This window comes from Oncorhynchus tshawytscha, linkage group LG01 (genome assembly GCF_018296145.1).
Source record: "Oncorhynchus tshawytscha isolate Ot180627B linkage group LG01, Otsh_v2.0, whole genome shotgun sequence".
Classification (NCBI taxonomy): Eukaryota; Metazoa; Chordata; class Actinopteri; order Salmoniformes; family Salmonidae; genus Oncorhynchus; species Oncorhynchus tshawytscha.
In genome coordinates, this window is record NC_056429.1 from 57,770,845 (window position 1) to 57,790,500 (window position 19,656).

A 19,656-nucleotide genomic window follows, 5' to 3' on the forward strand; every position below is an offset into this window, starting at 1 on the left:
AAATAAATCTAGGTTGTTTTTCTCTGAGAAAAACCGGCATGTCTCACCATCGTTGGGCATGGTGAGGATGGGGATCTGAGTGATGGAGCCGTTCCTGCCCTCCACTCTCCCAGCACGCTCGTAGATGGTGGCCAGATCAGTGTACATGTAACCGGGGAAACCACGACGACCAGGGACCTCCTCTCTGGCAGCAGACACCTGGGGAGACATGGGACAAAGAAGTGAGCCATAGGTGGAACCAGGTAATAGGAAATGGGACCCTGAACACAAACTACTGAACATTTCATTGTTAGAGCATGTGATTGAGTCAATGAATGTATTGGACTGTGCATTGGGATTTAAAGTGGAATGGACAGCGTTTTAGCAACATGAATTCTTATTCAAATCTGTTCATATACAGTTGGAGTCATTAAAACTCGTTTTTCAACCACTCCACAAATTTCTTGTTAACAAACCATAGTTTTGGCAAGTCGGTCAGGACATCTACTTTGTGCATGACAAGTATTTTTCCCAACAATTGTTTACAGACAGATGTTTTCACTTATAATTCACTGTATCACAATTCCAGTGGGTCAGAAGTTTACATACACTAAACACTAAGTTGACTGTGCCTTTAAACAGCTTGGAAAATTCCAGAAAATTATGTCATGGCTGTAGAAGCTTCAGATAGGCAAATTTACATTATTTGAGTCAATTGGAGGATTACCTGTGGATGTATTTCAAGGCTTACTTTCAAATTCAGTGACTCTTTGCTTGACATCATGGGAAAATCAAAAGAAATCAGCCAAGAACTCAGAAAAGAAATTGGAGACCTCCACAAGTCTGGTTCATCCTTGGGAGCAACTTCCAAACGCCTGGAGGTACCACATTCATCTGTACAAACAACAATACGCAAGTATAAACACCATGGGACCATGCAGCTGTCATACCGCTCAGGAAGGACATGCGTTTTGTCTCCTAGAGATGAACGTACTTTGGTGCGAAAGTGCAAATCAATCCCAGAACAACAGCAAAGGACCTTGTGAAAATGTTTGAGGAAACCGGTACAAAAGTATCTATATCCACAGTAAAATGAGTCCTATATTGACATAACCTGAAAGGCCACTCAGCAAGGATGAAGCCACTGCTCCAAAACCGCCATAAAAAGCCAGACTACGGTTTGCAACTGCCAAAGATGGTACTTTTTCGAGAAATGTCCTCTGGGTCTGATTGAACAAAAATAGAACTGTTTGGCCATAATGACCATCGTTATGTTTCGAGGAAAAAGGGGGAAGCTTGAGCCGAAGAACACCATCCCAACAGTGAAGCACGGGGGTGGCAGCATCATGTTGTGGGGGTGCTTTGCTGCAGGAGGGGCTGGTGCGCTTCACAAAATAGATGGCATCATCAGGCAAGGAAAATTATGTGGATATATTGAAGCAACATCTCAAGACATCAGTCAGGAAGTTAACGCTTGGTCGCAAATGGATCTTCCAAATGGACAATGACCCCAAGCATACTTCCAAAGTTGTGACAAAATGGCTTAAGGACAACAAAGTCAAAGTATTGGAGTGGCTATCACAAAGCCCTGACCGCAATCCTATAGAACATTTGTGGGCAGAACTGAAAAGGCGTGTGCGAGCAAAGAGGCCTACAAACCTGACTCAGTTACACCAGCTCTGTCAGGAAGAAGGGGCCAAAATTCACCTAAATTATTGTGGGAAGCTTGTGGAAGACTACCTGAAATGTTTGACTCAAGTTAAATAAATTAAAGGCAATTCTACCAAATACTAATTGAGTGTATGTACTCTTCTGACCCACTGGGAAATTGATGGAAAAAATAAAAGCTGAAATAAATCATTCTCTACTATTATTCTGACATTTCACATTCTTAAAATAAAGTGGTGATCCTAACTTACCAGGGAACAGGGCATTTTTACTAGGATTAAATGTCAGGAATTGTGAAAAACTGAGTTTAAATGTATTTGGCTAAGGTGTATTTAAACTTCTGACTTCAACTGTACACTCCCAGGAAGAATTACACTTAAAAAAAAATAATTCTAACAAGCAAGCGCTTAGACATTGTCATTTTCACAAGTAGTTAGTATACGTAATTCCTAAGCATTCTAAGGCATTTGTGAAAATTCTATAGCAATATAGAGTGGGAAAGTGTCAAGCGTTTGGACAATTAAGACACTGCAGTTAATCAAACCTAATAAAAGCAGACGTCTCATCGAGGACCGGAGTCTATGCAGACTAGTGCGCCATAGCCAATCAGCAGTACAGTAGTCCTATATGCAAATAAGCAGTTTTCCACAAGGGCCTGCTATCATTCACTTTGAATTGGACTTTGTTTACATGCAATTGCAACAGTGCGACTTTAGATCATGAGAATGCTTAGAATCATTTGTCAAAAGCCACAAAACTCACTTGAATGGATTTCTGCAAATACGAAGCTAAATACCACAAGAGTCCTCTTACATTTGGGAATTTTACAGTCCTACCGATCAAACAACCATAAAAAGGTAGACCATCTCTCCCTATATGCACTTCAACAACAAGATGAACAACTAACGCTAGCCAGAGCAAGATGAGCAAAAATCTAACAAAGAAACATTAGATAAACCCTCTCAAACCTTTTAAGCTAGATGATCGTCAAAATTGCAATGATAAACAATGGGGAATAGTCTGCTCGTCCTTCTGCAAATTGCCTGCCAATGCACACATTGTCCCAACCAAGCACCCAAGCTAACTGGCTAAAGTTGGCTAGCTTAGTAGCTAGCTACTTCCAGACACACATGAGAAAACACCTCACTGACCATTTCACTCAGTCTAGCAGAGCTGGTTAGGCTGTTGACATGTTTTATAGAGTGTTATTTTGCCTACGTTTTGCCTAGATGGCTAGCCAGAGTGAATTTGCAAACGCAAGAGATATGCTAAATGGATAACAGTAATTTCTTACTTGCTAACCAAATGACATGTGCATCTCTAGCTGTGTAGCCACCGAAAAACAATACGAGGGGGGAAAAAGTCAGTCATTCACTAACTCCTCCAATGATATGACGTCCTCCTAGCTAATTTTAGGCTCTGTGTTTTTAGTTTGCTACATAAAGATACTCTAGAATTATTAGCCACGTTATGACTGACATTGCCCTTGCTAGTTGGATTGTAATGACATTCCCAGCCTTAGTTACATTCGACTGTTTTTGTCCAAAATATTGAGTCATTGAAACGAAACAGTGCATCCCGAATGGAAGCAGCAAACAATGTACCAGGCCAGCTGTGATTTACAACCTGATAGCAATATTTTTTGGACTACCAAGGAAGTATTGGTGAATTATATTAATCATGCATTGAACTGCATCCATCTATTCTGCCAACAATGCCTTAGTGGACATCATGGAATGTGAGTCAAATAGAACACATTTTAAAAACATCTTATAAAGTTGGTTTTGTAGCATAAACTAGGAATTTGAAATTGTTGACTGATGTTATGATCAACTGTTTGCTTCATATCTGCAAAAGTATTGAACACTGTCAGTTCCACATCTGCCACACTGATCCTCAACACGGGATCCCCTCTGGGGTGTGTGCTTAGTCCCCTCCTGTACTCCCTGTTCACCCACGACTGTGTGGTCATGCTCAACTCCAACACCATCATCAAGTTACTGACAACACGACGGTGGTAGGCCTTATCAGCGGCAACGATGAGTCAGCCTACATGGAGGTCAGTGACCTGGCAGTGTGGTGCCAGAACAACAACCGCTCTCTCAATGTCAGTAAAACCAAGGAGCTGATAGTGAACTACAGGAAACGGGACGGGCGAGCACACTCCCATCCACATCGACGGGCCGTAGTGGAGCAGGTTGATAGCTTCAAGTTCCTCTGTGTCCAAATTATTAAAGACTTAAAATGGTCCAAACTCACACAGTCATGAAGAAGGCGCGACAGCGTCTCCCTCAGGAGGTTGAAAGGATTTGGAATGGGCCCTGAAATCCTCAAAAAGCTCTACAGCTATACGTTTGAGAGAATTTTGACTGGCTGCCTCACTGTCTGGTATAGCGATAGCGCCGCCCTCGATCGGACAGCCTAGTACATCACTGGGGCCGAGCTCCCTGCCATCCAGGACATCTACAGGCAGTGTGGTAGGAAGGCCTGAAAAATTGTTAAAGAATCCAGCCACCCAAGCCATAGACTATTCTTTCTGCTTCGGCACGACAGGTGGTTCCGGTGCATCAACTCTGGCACCAACAGGCTCTTGAACAGCTTCTATCCCTAAGCAATAAAGACCTAACAAAATGATTTGGAAAGTCACACACGTGTCAATATAAGGTCCCACAGTTGACAGTGCATGTCAGAGCAAAAACCAAGCCATGAGGTCAAAGGAATTCTCCGTAGAGCTCGGAGACAGGATTTTTGTCGAGGCACAGATCTGGGGAAGGGTACCAAAGCAGTTCTGCAGCATTGAAGATCCAAAAACACAGTGGCCTCCATCATTCTTTCCGAATGCACTGTACATATGAAATGGGTAAAACAGTATGTTAACACGATTAAAATCCACATCCCAGTCAAGCTGCAGAGATGGTTGTCCATCTGGAAGGTTCTCCAGAGCTCTGTCAGAGTGACCATAGGGTTCTTGGTCACCTCCTGGACCAAGGCCCTTCTTCCCTGATTGCTCAATTTGGCAGGGAGGCCAGCTCTAGGAAGAGTCTTGGTGGTTCCAAACTTCTTCCATTTAAGAATGATTGAGGCCACTGGGTTCTTGGAGACCTTCAATGCTGCAGAAATGTTTTGGTACACTTCCCAGATCTGTGCCTTGACACAATCCCGTCTGTCTTGGAGCTCTACAGACAATTCCTTCGACTTCATGGCTTGGTTTTTGCTCTGACATTCACTGTCAACTGTGGGACCTTATATAAACAGGTGTGTGCCTTTTCAAATCATGTTCAATCAATTGAATTTACCACAGGTGGACTCTAATCAAGTTGTAGAAACATCAAGGATGATCAATGGAAACAGGATGCACCTGAGCTCGATTATGAGTCTCATAGCAAAGGGTCTGAATACTTATGTAAATAAGGTATTTGTTTTCGCTTTGTCATTATTGGGTATTGTGTCGATTGTTCTGTTTTTTAAAATTCATTTAATCCATTTAAGAATAAGGCTGTAATGTAACAAAATGTGGAAAAAGTCAAGGGGTCTGAATACTTTCTGAAGGTAACGTATGTGGATGTATAATGGAATTCTTTCTGTTTGTGCTTTTCTTATAACTAATTTCTGTGTTCTATTCATGTGCTGTTCTATAAACCAATGTCTGTGTTCATGCAAGTGGCTGACTGTACAAATCCTCACTATCAGTAGCTGCAATTTGTCAGTACAACCAGACCTCATTTTGAGTACAAACGAAAGATCTCAGTTTCAAGGTCTCAGCTTAGAGAGAAGAGGTCTGTCACATGTTATGAACCAGTATTGGTCGGTCACATGAATGAAACAAAACGGTAATGATTAATTAATTATGCAAATCTAACTTGTCTGTGCATAGCTGTATATAAGACAACTGCTGGGACTGCCCACAGACAGAGCTCCCGATTAACATGTGTACTATGCTGCATTTAGTTGGTTGGAAACTCTCCAGCGCGCTGACAAATAAAGGATGATTCATTTAAGATTGACTTCGAGTGTCCCTGTGTGAGAATTTCCACGACAGATGTTATATGAGTGAGCAGATGATGATGGGGTGAATGTGTGAGTGTGAATAGAGACAAAAATAAATAAGTCAATGAGGATACAAGGTTACCTATGATAGTCTGTGTAGCTATTTATCAGTCTTATTGCTTGGGGATAGAAGCTGTTCAAGAGTCTGTTGGAGCCAGAGTTGATGCACAGGAACCACCTGCCGTGCAGAAGCAGAGAGAACAGTCTATGGCTTGGGTGGTTGGATTCTTAACGATTGTAAATCAGGTATTTCAGTTTTTATTTTTATTAAATTAGCAAACATTTCTAAAAACCTGTTTTCGCTTTATCATTATGGGGTATTGTGTGTAAATTGATGAGGGATTTTTTTCCCCCGATCCATTTTAAAATGAGACTAACGTAACAAATTGTGGAAAGAGTCAAGAGCTCTGAATACTTTCCAAATGCACTGTACACACACACACCTCTGCATTTCTTTATTCCATTCTTTTACTTTCAGATGAGTGTATTGTTGGATATTAATGCACTGTTGGAGCTAGGAACACAAGCATTTCACTACACTTGCAATAACATCTGCTAAATATGTGTATGCAACCAATAAAATTTGATTTGATTTGTGGAAGTTTTCAATATCACAACCATGTAGCCTGTAGTGACCAAACTTTAACCGACATATTGAATTTGCTACCCATATTCAGAAGTTTGAGAGTTAAGGCTCTCAAACTTTGACAGAATTATCGCGCAAGTCTGAAACGTCAGAAAAAGAAAGTACGAGTAATTTTTCCCCCAGGAGTAAACAGCAGACCTCATTGAGTTAGTTTGGTTGCCCACCTCTCTCAGAGCTTCGGCGTATGAGCTCATGTCAGTCAGGATGACCAGGACATGCTTCTCACACTGGTAGGCCAGGTACTCAGCTGAGGTCAGAGCAAGGCGAGGGGTGATAATGCGCTCAATACTGAGAAAGGAAAGAACAAGGAAGGAATTCAATTTGAATTAACATAATAAAAAAGGTTGCAATATTATACAGACATTTTATTGCCGTGAATCCATGATTCCATAGATTATTTATTATAGGAGGGAGCTAGTGCATTACTGATTTGGCACAGAGCTTATGCAAATGAACTCACGTGGGGTCGTTGGCTAGGTTCAAGAACAGGCAAACATTGTCCATGGATCCATTCTCCTCAAAGTCGGACTTGAAGAAGCGAGCAGTTTCCATGTTCACCTGAAAAGATAGGTTTGAGATTACACACCAAGTTGATAGTAGAAGGCCTTGAACATTCTTCAACAAAAGCAGGAATATATTGGTCACCCAATGGCAGAGAAAGAAAAAATGCATATCAGAAAAAGGAGCTCCTGTTTTCAAATATCACAACAAATTAGGGTAAATACTTCCCAAATACTATACAGAGGGCAATGTAGTGCAAATTATGCTGCAGCTTACTGGTTCAGCAGTTTTCAACTAAAGGTAACTTAATATGTGAAAACAGGGTTGAGTGTTAATACGCTGTCCTTTACACGTGTCCTTTCCCTAAATTGTAATCTCCTTTACATATGCTTCACAATGTCCTATCCCTTTTCACACCAGTCTGCCCCATATGCATTGCATTTCCGCTACCCTGTTACAGAGTTCGTGCTTATGTTACAAGGCCCTCTATGGTGTGTGAATTAGCCATCAGCAGGGAGAGGATAAGGGGGCCCAGAGGAGCAGAGGTGGGGGTCACTAACATCTCTGCCACAGGTCACAGAAGATTCCCCACCCGGTGTTAAATAGTCATGACCAGAGCAGCTGAACTAGAGAGAACTTGATACTGGCCGGCTGAATGTGTTCAAGACTGCTGAATAATAACCTGTCGACGTGGCCAGAACCTGCTCAAAGGAGCAGACGTAACAGGGGACTTAAAACGCTAAGTCACCTGGTGAATGAGAGTGAAAAAAGGAGCTGGGGCAGTGTCACGTTGGGGTTAAGAGGAAGAATTAGCCACACACTAGAGGAAAAAACAGACAAGAACAAGATTTAAAAAAATGTTTGTCTATCTGGTGCCGCTCAGCTCACCCCCATGGCGGCAAAGACGATGGCAAAGTTATCGTCGCTGTAGTCCATCACATCCTTGGATTTCTTCACCAGGCCAGCCTGACGACAAATCTGGGCAGCAATCTGAGAACCAAAACACAGGATTAAAAATGACGAGGTCTTGAAACATTTACGTTGATAAAACAGCCAGTCTATTCAAATGTTTGAACATCAGCGAGCGCCCCATCCAGCCAGCTAGTTACTGGAGTCTTCTGTGTGTGTCGGCATGCGTGTGTGCCAAACTCTGCTTGTGTCGGAGGTGCATAGTTGGATAAAAACTCAGTGATTAGGAATTTAGAGGGGAGGAATTTCACGCTTATCACTTAATGTAATGGTTGCTGTCTGTTAAAATCAGGGTTGGCCTCTCAGTGCACCCTGAGCTGAGACACCTGGCCCATTGAGATCCGCGGCCCAAATGACCCCATGACATCTGTTTAATGAAACGAGAAGCATTTTATACCATTCCAGTGACACGAGAAGTCAACCAGCACCATTAGTCAGACAAGGCGTACCCTGTTCACTGTTTTTACTACAGTAGGATTTTACAGTGGGCGCTCCATTCAACCACCCTCTTTTGATTATTTTATTCACTTCCAAAACAAAGTTGCTAATCAAGCAACCAGATTATCTTCATTTATTTACACTGCCCAAAATCACTGTTATTCTGTTGCTTCAGTGGGATTCTATGCATTTGATTGAGGCTCCGCCTCCGGTGAAATTTGATCTGGCATGTTTTAGTTTGGCAGTGTGCCCAGACAGTCATAAGGTCATAATGAGGCTGTTTACAAACAGAGATGACTGGTGAGAGGACAGCCACCTCAAGCGTTAACGACCTCATGGCTGGGCTACCAATCCTACATTAAATCAGTGCTATTCACACGATCCCCTAATCTCCTCTCGCCACCATTGTCTTATTAGTTTAATTCGTTTACCAGTTCAACCAGAAGGCCCCGGCGGCCATCACGCTCTCTCCCCAAGGCATCAGAAAATAGCCTCCCTTCAGTCATGGGAAACTATGGACACGGTCTGATATGACAATATGAACTCATGAAACGATGCAGTATACTCTTAAACGTGTTTAAGACTGTATACATGAACTATTGAAACTCATAACCTTGTTTTCAAAGTCATTGTGCAATAGCTCGGTGGTCCGGACTTTTTGGGTTAGTCCTTTAGCACTGATATATCTTATCTTTTCCCTGAGATTTCAAGTGCTCATGGAGACTGATAAAACTAACAGAAAATGAGGCTTATAACATGTTGGAATGGAGAATGATTCTGACTTCCTTAACACTGCCCCTTGCACCTATAATGTGCCATAACTCCCAAAATTGAGTCAGATGAACAACAGTCAAGCTGGCAATAACAAGAGATTATTTTTCACCCCATTCCAAGTTCAGTCAAAGGTAAAACCCTGACAAAAACATGTTGGTTTTACTTTCAACAATAAATAAGCACTTTTACCAACTTCGACTGTCCTCAAAGAGTTGACGAATGTCCTTTTAGCTTGAGATCACGCCAAGTAAGTTAACTGTGGCACTTTTCCACAAAAAGTAAACTTTTCTAATGAATCCAATTTTAAATGAGTGCGATAAGCAAATATTTTCAACTCTGTTCTCCAAATCCAAATTAAATACTCTATGACACCAGTGGAACTCTGGGAGGTTTGGTTGATCCGTCCTATATTTTAGGCGGTGAGACAGGAAGTGAAGTCCAGATGGCTGCCATGTGCCCATAACTAACACACTGACACACAGAGACAATGGATCTGACTCATGTTTAGAGGCAGGTTGGCAACTAATAGCAGTGCCATATAATAACGTTATACGCTACCTTCAGGTTCTCTCTTTAGTAGTTTTAATGCAATGTGTTCAAACCATTGTAACTAAATAGGCTGTTAATACATGAGCCTAAAATGAAATGGGGAACAAGCATCTAGTTAAGTGTCTCTGATACAGACTATCAAATGTGACAGGTGCGTGATTGTACAAAAAACACTACAAGACATATGAAGTGAGTAAAATTAGTAGATGTGTGTGGATTTCTGGAATGCGGTGTGTGACGATAGACAGGGCGAAGCTCTCTGTGAAATAAGAAAACGCCCTCCACAATCAGTAAAATGTCAGTGGATTTGTGAGATGTCCTCCACAGTGTGTGTGTGTGTGTGTGTGGGTCTGGAGGACATCTCAGAAATCCACTGACATTTTACTGATTGTAGAGGGCGTTTTCTTATTTCACACACCTGTCCCATCTCCAATGCTATTGACTGAGGCTATAATATGGCAAAATGCAGCCTAAAGACATATATAGCGTATGCGTTTGGGAGTCCTAGCCTTCGCAGAGCAAGCGTCTACATCGTACCTCGTTGTGGGGCAGGCCGGCTGCAGAGAAGATGGGAATCTTCTGACCTCGGGCGATGCTGTTCATCCCATCGATGGCAGAGATACCGGTCTGGATCATCTCTTCAGGGTAGATACGGCACTGAGGGTTGATGGGCTGGCCTGGGACAGGGCAGCGGTCACAGCAGAGGTTCAGAAACACATACCAGAGAGTTAGCCACTTTCAACCCAGGTATTGCCCAGGTAGTAGTCAAATTTGGGATATAAATGGTAGAGTTGGCCTCATAATAGTTTCAATTCAGCCATTTACACTGTATGTGCAGTTGCACACATAAGTAGCATAAACTATGGTTTAGCAAATAAAATGAAGTAAGTACACTTGAAGGAGATACATGAAATCTGCCAAAAGGTTATACATCCATACATGGTCCCAAGATGGAATAAATGGTCAGACCAGAGGTCAGGGTCAAAGACCTTATTGCCCTTAAGATGGAAGACTCATGACCCTCTTCAAGTCATCTATTCATTGGGATGCCATGCCTACACAATGGCAAGCTACACGTGAAAGGGATTCAGGGATGGGATCAAAAGTCAATATAAATACAGTGTTTGGCCTTGTAGCAGTGAGATACAACTAAAGACTGAACTCACACTATACAAGCTAATGTTAGCTTCACATCTAAGTCCACTAGCAGAGTAAAGATGGGATTGATCCGGTGTAAGCTCAGTATACTAAGAATATAGTCCAGGTACCATGTTTCTATTTCTGCACATCAGGGTCAATTGCATTTCAACACAGACAAGGTTATCTAAGAATATCTTTCGCTTCCTGAATGAACTGAATCATAGCTCCGATCAATCTCGATCATACCCATGATGTCCAGGTAGTCTTCAGCCAGCACAGTGGGGCCACGGTCAATGGGCTTGCCTGAGCCATTGAAAACACGTCCTAAAATGAAAGACATTCTCTATTAGTTTAATTTCATATTGCATGGATTGCCATCCACATAATCTCTGCCTCTAATTCGTTAAAGAATATGAGCAGTTAATTCAGGTTTCAGACAATGGTAGAGATGCTGCATTTTATATTTCAAATTAATTTAGGCCCATTATTGAATTATACTAGCAACAGATGGTTCCAGTCAACTATTCAAATACACCTAACCTTGAGTCCCACTGAGGCGGTATGACTGGGAGATTTATAAAAAGTCATACAAGCCTCAAAGATTCTCTTCAATGTTTTGTTCCCCTAATTTGCTCACGGAGAATACTCAATGCAGGACTCAAATTGAGGCATTAACAGAGGCAAGGTAAAAATGGAACAGAACAATTGTATTTAGCACACCAAGAGAGTAAAGCCTGCAGGGTATTTTCTTCTGTGTGAGAAAGAGGGTGGGTGGAAACAGTTATACAGAGTGATGAAAACATTAGTCTTAATCAGTGGTGGATTTCATGCTTCCTCCTGCCTAGCGCCCACCGGATGCCACTCCGCTCGTCGTGAAAAGCTCATCTTACCCAGCATGTCCTCAGACACAGGTGTGCGCAGGATGTCACCGGTGAACTCACAGGCCGTCTTCTTGGCATCAATACCAGATGTCCCCTCAAACACCTGAAAATGACATTAAACGGTATCTTTCAGTCGTTTGTGGTGTGCGTGTGTGTGTGTGTGTGTGTGTTGCGAGGGACTCACCTGTACGACAGCCTTGGTGCCAATCACCTCCAGCACTTGGCCACTCCTCCTGGTGCCATCAGGTAAAGTCAGGTGCACAATCTCTGCATACCTGGGAAACTGCCACATTAAAAAAGGTTGGAAAACTCCATTTAACAAGCATGTTTATTTCGGTCTTTCAAAACAGGAAACATACATGGCCAGCAATTAGGTTAACCCTGCAGAAAATAAGACTATCAATGTCACTAAGCAAGCCAGAAACACAGAACAAAAATCTTGCATAATTGCATCACATGCTCTAATATGTTCTGGGGGCGGAGGGGGGAAAGATACAAATGTGATTTGCAGTCTCCACCCCCCTTAACGAAAACTGCAAGTTTCACGCAAGTCTATTCCCTTTCAAAATTCAACGCAAATGTTCTATTCCCTTTCAAAATTCAAATGATGCGAGCATTGAGAAATTGTGATTTGTTCTAAATAATCAGCGACAAAAAAAATGTGCATACTGGAAAAAAGTTCCTCCTTAGTCATCACATCCCAGTCTGTTGACAGAAGCTACAATTACCATTCACGTTACGTGCGTCTGTCCACAAGAGATTAAAGGCTTGCACACATCGCACCGAACGTGGACCTAGCGTGGGTCTGCTGATCGAGATGCTAAGTACTCGTTCAGGAAATGCTGTGTCTGAGCCCTCATAGAAAAGTAATTTTAAATCTTTAGTCACCTTCACATTATCCAGAATCACCAGGGGGCCATTCACTCCAGACACAGTAGAATATGCTGAAATAGAGAATAACAGTAAATAATATATATTTTTAAAATAAATAAATAAACTATATATATATATATATTTTTTTTTTTAAATCCATCATATATTTAAAATATTTAAAAAAAAAAGTTTTACAAGTAGTTGATCAAAACAATGACCATCAGTATAGGGGGAAAATAACATGAATTTGTATTATTATTATTTTTTAATTAAAAACTAAACTTTCGTAAAGGGATTTAAATGCCTTTCATGCATTTCATGGCCAAATGTCAAGAAAAACATGCACTTTGAACATATGGGATAAAATAGAATTTACATAGGCCAAAGTTTACAATTTATTAAACAATACGCCAGACACGTAGAGGTGAATGTTACTTAATTACTGTGAATTTTGTATAATTATAAGTTAGGCCTGCCTAAGCACAATTCATCATTCATTCCCTGTACTCAAAGATTCACCCCAGTGTCTCAGATTTGGCTAGTATGTTAGGTTTTTTGGCTCCCACCATCTCTTTTGTCTGTGGAATAAAACAATTAAATGATTAGCCTAATACTCAATCTTTAAAATGTATTCTACCCAACTCCATAACATCAGTTTTAGATGTATCAAGGAGAATTCAGCCCTCGTGTTCACTTGGTTCCGGGATCCTAACCCCTTTGTAAATACACATATTAGAACACTTACCACCTGAAGGGCCACATCCCTCCCCTAAGGGCGGGCCAGGAGCACAACACCACGCCAGTGATCAAAGCCCTCGCAAACACACATGGTATGGTAGATAACCGACTTTCTATTACAGCACGGGTGAGCCGCTTTGGTTCTCTTTTGTTTATTTCCTGCTTCCAAAACACCTGCTCTCCTCATCAAAACCATCTCTTTGCCAACCAAGGCAGTGCAAACTAGGCGATCATGCATTTTTTTTTACAGAACACAAAGAGCGACTGCCCCTAAAAATAAACTTTTCGTTTTGAAAACAGTCTGTGGCATCAATACGAGTCATAAACACTTATTCTAGTGTCAAAATTGACTACAAAGTATAAATAGGATCATTTGTCATAAAGTTAATCTTGTCCAAAAAATAAGTTTGCAAGATGCCAGAAAGAAATTGTGTCACAGAATGAAGGGTACCGTAACAGTTTTCTATTTCTTCTATCATATCATGGTGGTCCGCAAACAACCGTTTAAGTGCATGCCGCCACTTACTGTGCTGGAATGTACGATCAATCATGATCTGCCCAATTCTGTACTACCACAAAAATAAAATATAGACCTAATAAATCCCTACTAATTTCCACCACACCCTCACCCAAAAAGCCCCTCCCCTCCCCCATTAAACGTTATCTATATCATGCTGAAACACTCATGTCCTCTAACAGTTTTCCTTAGGTTGGGTTTATTTCGATCCTGCCCACAGCTGGCAGCTGTAAGTAAGTAAGTAATCATAAATTGGGTGCAACCCAATTGTAATTCCCATGGTCAATTTGCTTTGACATTTGATTTCCCTAAGGGGCTTGTTAGGGACCGTCTGTTAATTACATGGGACAATATTGTAAAATGTAAATAGCCCCAAATTTCAATGACTTAATCTCAAACTAACTATTGCTTATAGAAATGAATATACAACTATTGAAATAATTTAATGAGACAACTAAAAGGGTGCGCAACATGAAAATATTGTCCAATTTACATTGTGTCATTTATTGACGGTCCATAAATAACTATAAATTGGCTAGCACTAGCTAGCCTAGGAGACTTCAAGACAAGACCTGGTTAGACTGTTTCAAGTTATCTAGAAGAGTGAGTGACTAAATGTGTACTGTTTTGGCAGAGTGAATGTACAAACTTTTGCTATGTGCGAACACACACATTAAATGACAGCAGTGGTAGGCCTGATCACCGACAACAATGAGACCGCCTATAGGGAGGTGGTCAGAGACCTGGCTGTGTGGTGCAAGGACAACAACCTCTCACTCAACGTGATCAAGACAAAGGAGATGATTGTGGACTACAGGAAAAGGAGGACCGAGCACGACCCAATTCTCATCGACAGGGCTGTAGTGGAGCAGGTTGACAGCTTCACGTTCCTTGGTGTCCACATCAACAAACTAACATGGCCCAAGCACACCAGGGAAGTTGAAGAGGCCATGACAAAACCTATTCCCCCTCAGGATACTGAAAAGATTTAGCATGGGTCCTCAGATCCTCGAAAGGTTCTATAGCTGCACCATTGAGAGCATCACCACTTGGTATGGCAACTGTTTGGCCGTCGACCACAAAGCACTACAGAGGGTAGTGCGTACGGCCCAGGACATCACCAGGGCCAAGCTTCCTGCCATCCAGGACCTCTATACCAGGCGGTGTCAGAGGAAGGCCCTAAAAATGATCAAAGCCTCCATCTACCATTGACTGTTCTCTCTGCTACCGCATGGCAAGCGGCACCGGAGCGCCAAGTCTAGGTCCAAAAAGGCTTCTAAACAGCTTCTAACCCCAAGGCATAAGACTCCTGAACATCTAATCAAATGGCTACCCAGACTATTTGCATTGTCGTCGTCCCCCCCCTTTTACACTGCTGCTACTCTGTTATTATCTATGCATAGTCACTTTAATAACTCTACCTATATATTACCTCAATAACCTTGACTAACCGGTGCCCCTGCTCATTGACTCTGTACCGGTAATCCCTGTATATAGCCTCGCTATTGTTATTTTACTGCTGCTCTTTAATTATCTTCTCTAGGGTAGGGGGCAGCGTTTGGAATTTTGGATGAAAAGCATGCCCAAATTAAGCGGCCTTATACTCAGGCCTAGAAGATAGGGTATGCATATAAATTGGTCGATTTGGATAGAAAACTCTAAAGTTTACAAAACTGTTAAAATAGTGTCTGAGTATAAGAGAACTGATTTGGCAGGCAAAAATCTGAGAAAATCCATTCAGGAAGTAGGATTTTCTTTTGTTGGTAGTTTTCTATTCAATGCCATTACAGTATCCATTGACTTAGGACTCAAATTGCAGTTCCTGTCTTCCACTAGATGTCAACAGTATTTAGAAATTGTTTCAGGCTTGTATTCTGACAAATGAGGGAGTAAGAGCAGTCTGAATAAGTGGACCCTGCCGTGTCACAGAGCTTTTTCACGCGCGCAACCGAGAGGGTGCCTTTCTTGTTTACCTTTTATATTGACAACGTTATTGTCCGGTTGAAATATTATCGATTATTTAGGCTAAAAACAAACTGAGGATTGAATATAAACATTGTTTGACATGTTTCTATTAACTTTAGGGATACAATTTGGATTTTTATGTCTGCCTGTTGTGACTGCGTTTGAACCTGTGGATTACTGAAGAAAACACGGGAACAAAACAGAGGTTTGTGAATATAAAAAGAGACTTTATCGAACAAAAGGAACATTTATTGAATAAATTAATGTCTTCTGAGTGCAACATATGAAGATCATCAAAGGTAAGTGATTAATTTTCTCTCTATTTCTGACTTGTGTAACTCTTCTCCTTGGCTGGTTACTGTTTGTAATGATTTGTCTGCTGGGCTATGTTCTCAAATAATCGTAAGGTATGCTGTCGCCGTAAAGCATTTTTTAAATCTGACACCGTGGTTGGATTCAGAAGAAGTTATTCTTTAAACCTATATAAAAATAAAAAGATGGAACTATTTTACAATGAGTATTTCTGTATTTGGCGCTCTGCAATCTCACTGGATGTTGGCCAGGTGGGAGGCTAGTGTCTCACATACCCTAGAGAGTTTATGTTATATATATATATTTTTTTTCTTCTTTTACTGCATTGTTGGTAAAGGCAAGTAAGGAAGCATTTCATCTGTAAGGTTCTTTGATTTGAAACCACCAACAACTCTGGTTTGGCTTCAGTCATGGCCGCTGCATTGCTTAATGACCAAAACGAAAAACTAGGCCAAAATCAGGAAGTTCAGGCCCCCCTTTAAAGGCCCAAGTATGGAGAAACAGAAGAGCATAGGTGTGGTCCAAAACTTTGTCCTCTTACTTTCTTTGGGAAAACATTAGCTCTGCTGACATTAGAGCCAATTTGGTAGTGTCTGCAAAAACCGGGGGCCTCCGTCTGCTTCTCCTCGCACAGCTATAGCATGAGGAGGCGAAGTGAAGGGGAGTACGGGGGCATTGTTTTCACCAGGTCTTCCATCATGCCCTTGTGTTTCTTTTTTTTCTGTGAACCGTCAATCTCTTGGCCAATATCAAAGCTGCAAGGAAATTAGAGCAGACTGGTTCTAACACAGAACACTAAAGCCTGGCGGGGTGCATCCACTTTGCCACTAATTAGGCAGTGGCCAACAAATAACCTGTCAATGCACTATAGCGCTATAGCCATTTCCCACACACACACCTGCATTTCAACCCCTATTACCCAGACAGGCTGTAAGAGAGAGATGGGGAAGAGTGAGAGAGAGTGAGACAGAGAGTGTAAGAGACAAAGGGAGTGCTCAAGTGTGATAAAAGGACCACCCCAACAGAGGGGCACTAGTTTCCCTTCCTTCTCCAAATAAACTGCCTCTGCTCGGACTACTCTTATCAACTCCCTGTACCGGGAGTAAAGACATTAGTAGAGGCGTAAAGAGACTTAAAGATTCCAAAATCTACAATACAATTATGCAGCATCTCATCCTGATAGAAACTTAGCGCCTACCAGTGATTAAAGTAATTGATTAATTACGTTTTGCTTCCCTCTACCCTAAGGCACAGGCCTTGAATGTAGGCTAATGAGTAGTCTAGGATTAATTAACATTGCTAAGTCTCAGTGCGAGACCATGATCCCCATCTCAAAACTGTTTTATTTCAAATGATCTCCTAATGAGCTATGAATACTGGTTAGCTCTATTTCATAACTTGGCACAACTAAAAATCTGCAAGTAGGCCTATATGAATTAAATATAAGCATGCAGTGGTGATAATCATGATGTAGGCTAGCCTACATGATATCTTGACATATTCAATTTTTAACTATGCCACACCATAATACAGCCTAGCATTTGAGTTTTGGTTATAACTACCTGGTTGATAAAAATAGGCAAATCTTTGATTATCCTTTAAAAAATGTTTTATTTAAGGTTAGGGCCCCTAACCCCATCTCTCTCATACAGCCTGTCTGGGTAATAGGGGTTTAAATGCAGGTGTGTGTGTGGGAAGTGGCTATAGCGCTAATGATTCATTTTTCTCAGACTAAAAACATTGCATTCAAACCTTGCAATTAACCGTGCATCTAAAATCTGTAAAAATTCAACCTCATCTCAGATGGACTTCTACTTCATAGCCTAAAGCTCGAATTTGTTCCCAAAACTAAAAATACAAAAACGTAACTGCAGAAATATGCAGAAGCACTGTCAATATCCCAAATAACAAGTAGTGCAGGCCATCACAAATATGTGTGATATACTCCTAGTCATCAGCACACCCTTATCTCCTATTGGCCCACAAGCTCAACAGTCAATTAAATAAAAGATTAGCCTCATGATTGACATGATTATACTTTCGCCTCTGACAAATCTTGCATCCAAATACCCCCTTAAAAAGCAGCTTAATGTATGTGTTGTACAGTTTGTTTGCCCCTTTCTCCTCAGACAAATTGCAGAATGTATGTTGGTTGGTCTTGTTAGACCTATTATGGACTTAATAGCTACACTTACCCTACAAATTATCCATATATGGCTCAAAGGAGATACATATGGCTACTTACTGAAGGGTTATAATAATTATGATGCAAGAAAATTGTGGCTGTACAATTGTACATCAACCTCTTAAGATCTTTCCACAAGTCCACAAAGCTCTAATGGAAAATATTTGAAAACAGAAAATGGGAACATAAGCCCAATTTCAAGATAGCCCTATTTGCAAAGACCATCTTCACATTTATTGTGTGAAAAAATGACCATAGTTTAATCTGGTGGATAGTACCCTTTTAGAACACAATAAGTACTTCCAACAAAGCAAATAAAATGTGGTGGTGCATTGCACAGACACATTGTTGAAATTATGGTTTAGATTAGGCCCACCAGAACTTCCCTAATAATGAAAAAAAAAAACTCAGATGTCCTCTGAGACAGTTGCACACAGCTAAAAGAAATATAGTACCCACTCATTACACAAGATCATGATTAATCAATGCGCTACACATTCATATGATGTGAAGGAGCAACATTTCTCATTAGGTTTGAAAAACTTTCCCCACCCCTCTTTTGCTACTTGAGCTCAAGTGCAGCAGTCCCCTGGCTTGGCATGCAACGGCAGTGTGAGTCACCCTCCGGCCTGTTCAGCTGCCAGAGCCCTTTGTGTACAAAGATGTTAATTGGTCCTAATCCGCCACTAGAAACTGTTTTGGTAGCCTGACCTCACACCCTGAAGGACACCTTGGTGTGAAATACTAAAAGGGCCCATTCAAGTATCAGAGAAAAGAGGCACAGAGCATTCCAACACAATTGAATTTCCCAGCTAAAAAGAGGGGGCTCTGTGGGTGCTGGGATGGGGCGCAGCATCATTCGAACGCTGAATACATGGTACAAAGCAGTGGTAACAGTGACATGCGGCTCACAATCAAGTTCTACCCGACCACAAGCACGCACAGGGGGCTTCTCACAGGCCACCAGGAGATGGGAATGCTAATTGGCACAAGCCTGAAACCAGGGAACCTCCTTAACTCAAACATGCAACTCTTAGCCAACAAACACACTCAACCGAAAAAGTTTGCTTAGATCAGCCTAAACCTAACAATCTCCTTGTTGCCACTCAGAAGAAATATGGCAGCATTTAAGACAAACAGTACAAATCCTGTATAGTATCAGAATAGGCTTATTGGATGTTGGAATGAAAACATCCCTACTATCTTTAGGCAAATTAAAGGCTTGCCCATTGCCAAACAATGCTCTGGCTTATTCAAGTTGGATAGATAGGCTACTCTGAGATGGAGGTGTTGGATCTTTGGTGAATCTTCAATGGCGCAAAATCCAAGGCAAAGGAGACAAATGGACCAAGAGCACCAATCAATTTGTAATAGGGAGGCAATTTCAACTAAATTCTGATGTCCTTGATGGTAAACAAAAGTGTATATTCCTAGACTTTCAATGATCATTTACAGGACAAAGGGATTCAAGGAA

At 41.4% G+C, this 19,656-nt stretch overlaps 1 protein-coding gene across 2 annotated transcripts in view; it reads right to left on the reverse strand.

The window, feature by feature from the left end:
• The window catches only part of LOC112254045 (V-type proton ATPase subunit B, brain isoform), a 55,611-nt gene that overhangs the window by 5,176 nt on the left and 30,779 nt on the right, over positions 1 to 19,656 (reverse strand). For both annotated transcript variants that reach the window (XM_024426268.1, XM_024426275.1), the window contains 9 exons: positions 12,481 to 12,536; positions 11,777 to 11,875; positions 11,602 to 11,695; positions 10,958 to 11,035; positions 10,109 to 10,248; positions 7,730 to 7,831; positions 6,801 to 6,898; positions 6,505 to 6,628; positions 48 to 198 (listed from right to left, as the gene is read on the reverse strand). In XM_024426268.1, the coding sequence (XP_024282036.1) occupies positions 48 to 198; positions 6,505 to 6,628; positions 6,801 to 6,898; positions 7,730 to 7,831; positions 10,109 to 10,248; positions 10,958 to 11,035; positions 11,602 to 11,695; positions 11,777 to 11,875; positions 12,481 to 12,536 (942 nt within the window). The remainder of the gene's footprint in view (positions 1 to 47; positions 199 to 6,504; positions 6,629 to 6,800; positions 6,899 to 7,729; positions 7,832 to 10,108; positions 10,249 to 10,957; positions 11,036 to 11,601; positions 11,696 to 11,776; positions 11,876 to 12,480; positions 12,537 to 19,656) is intronic.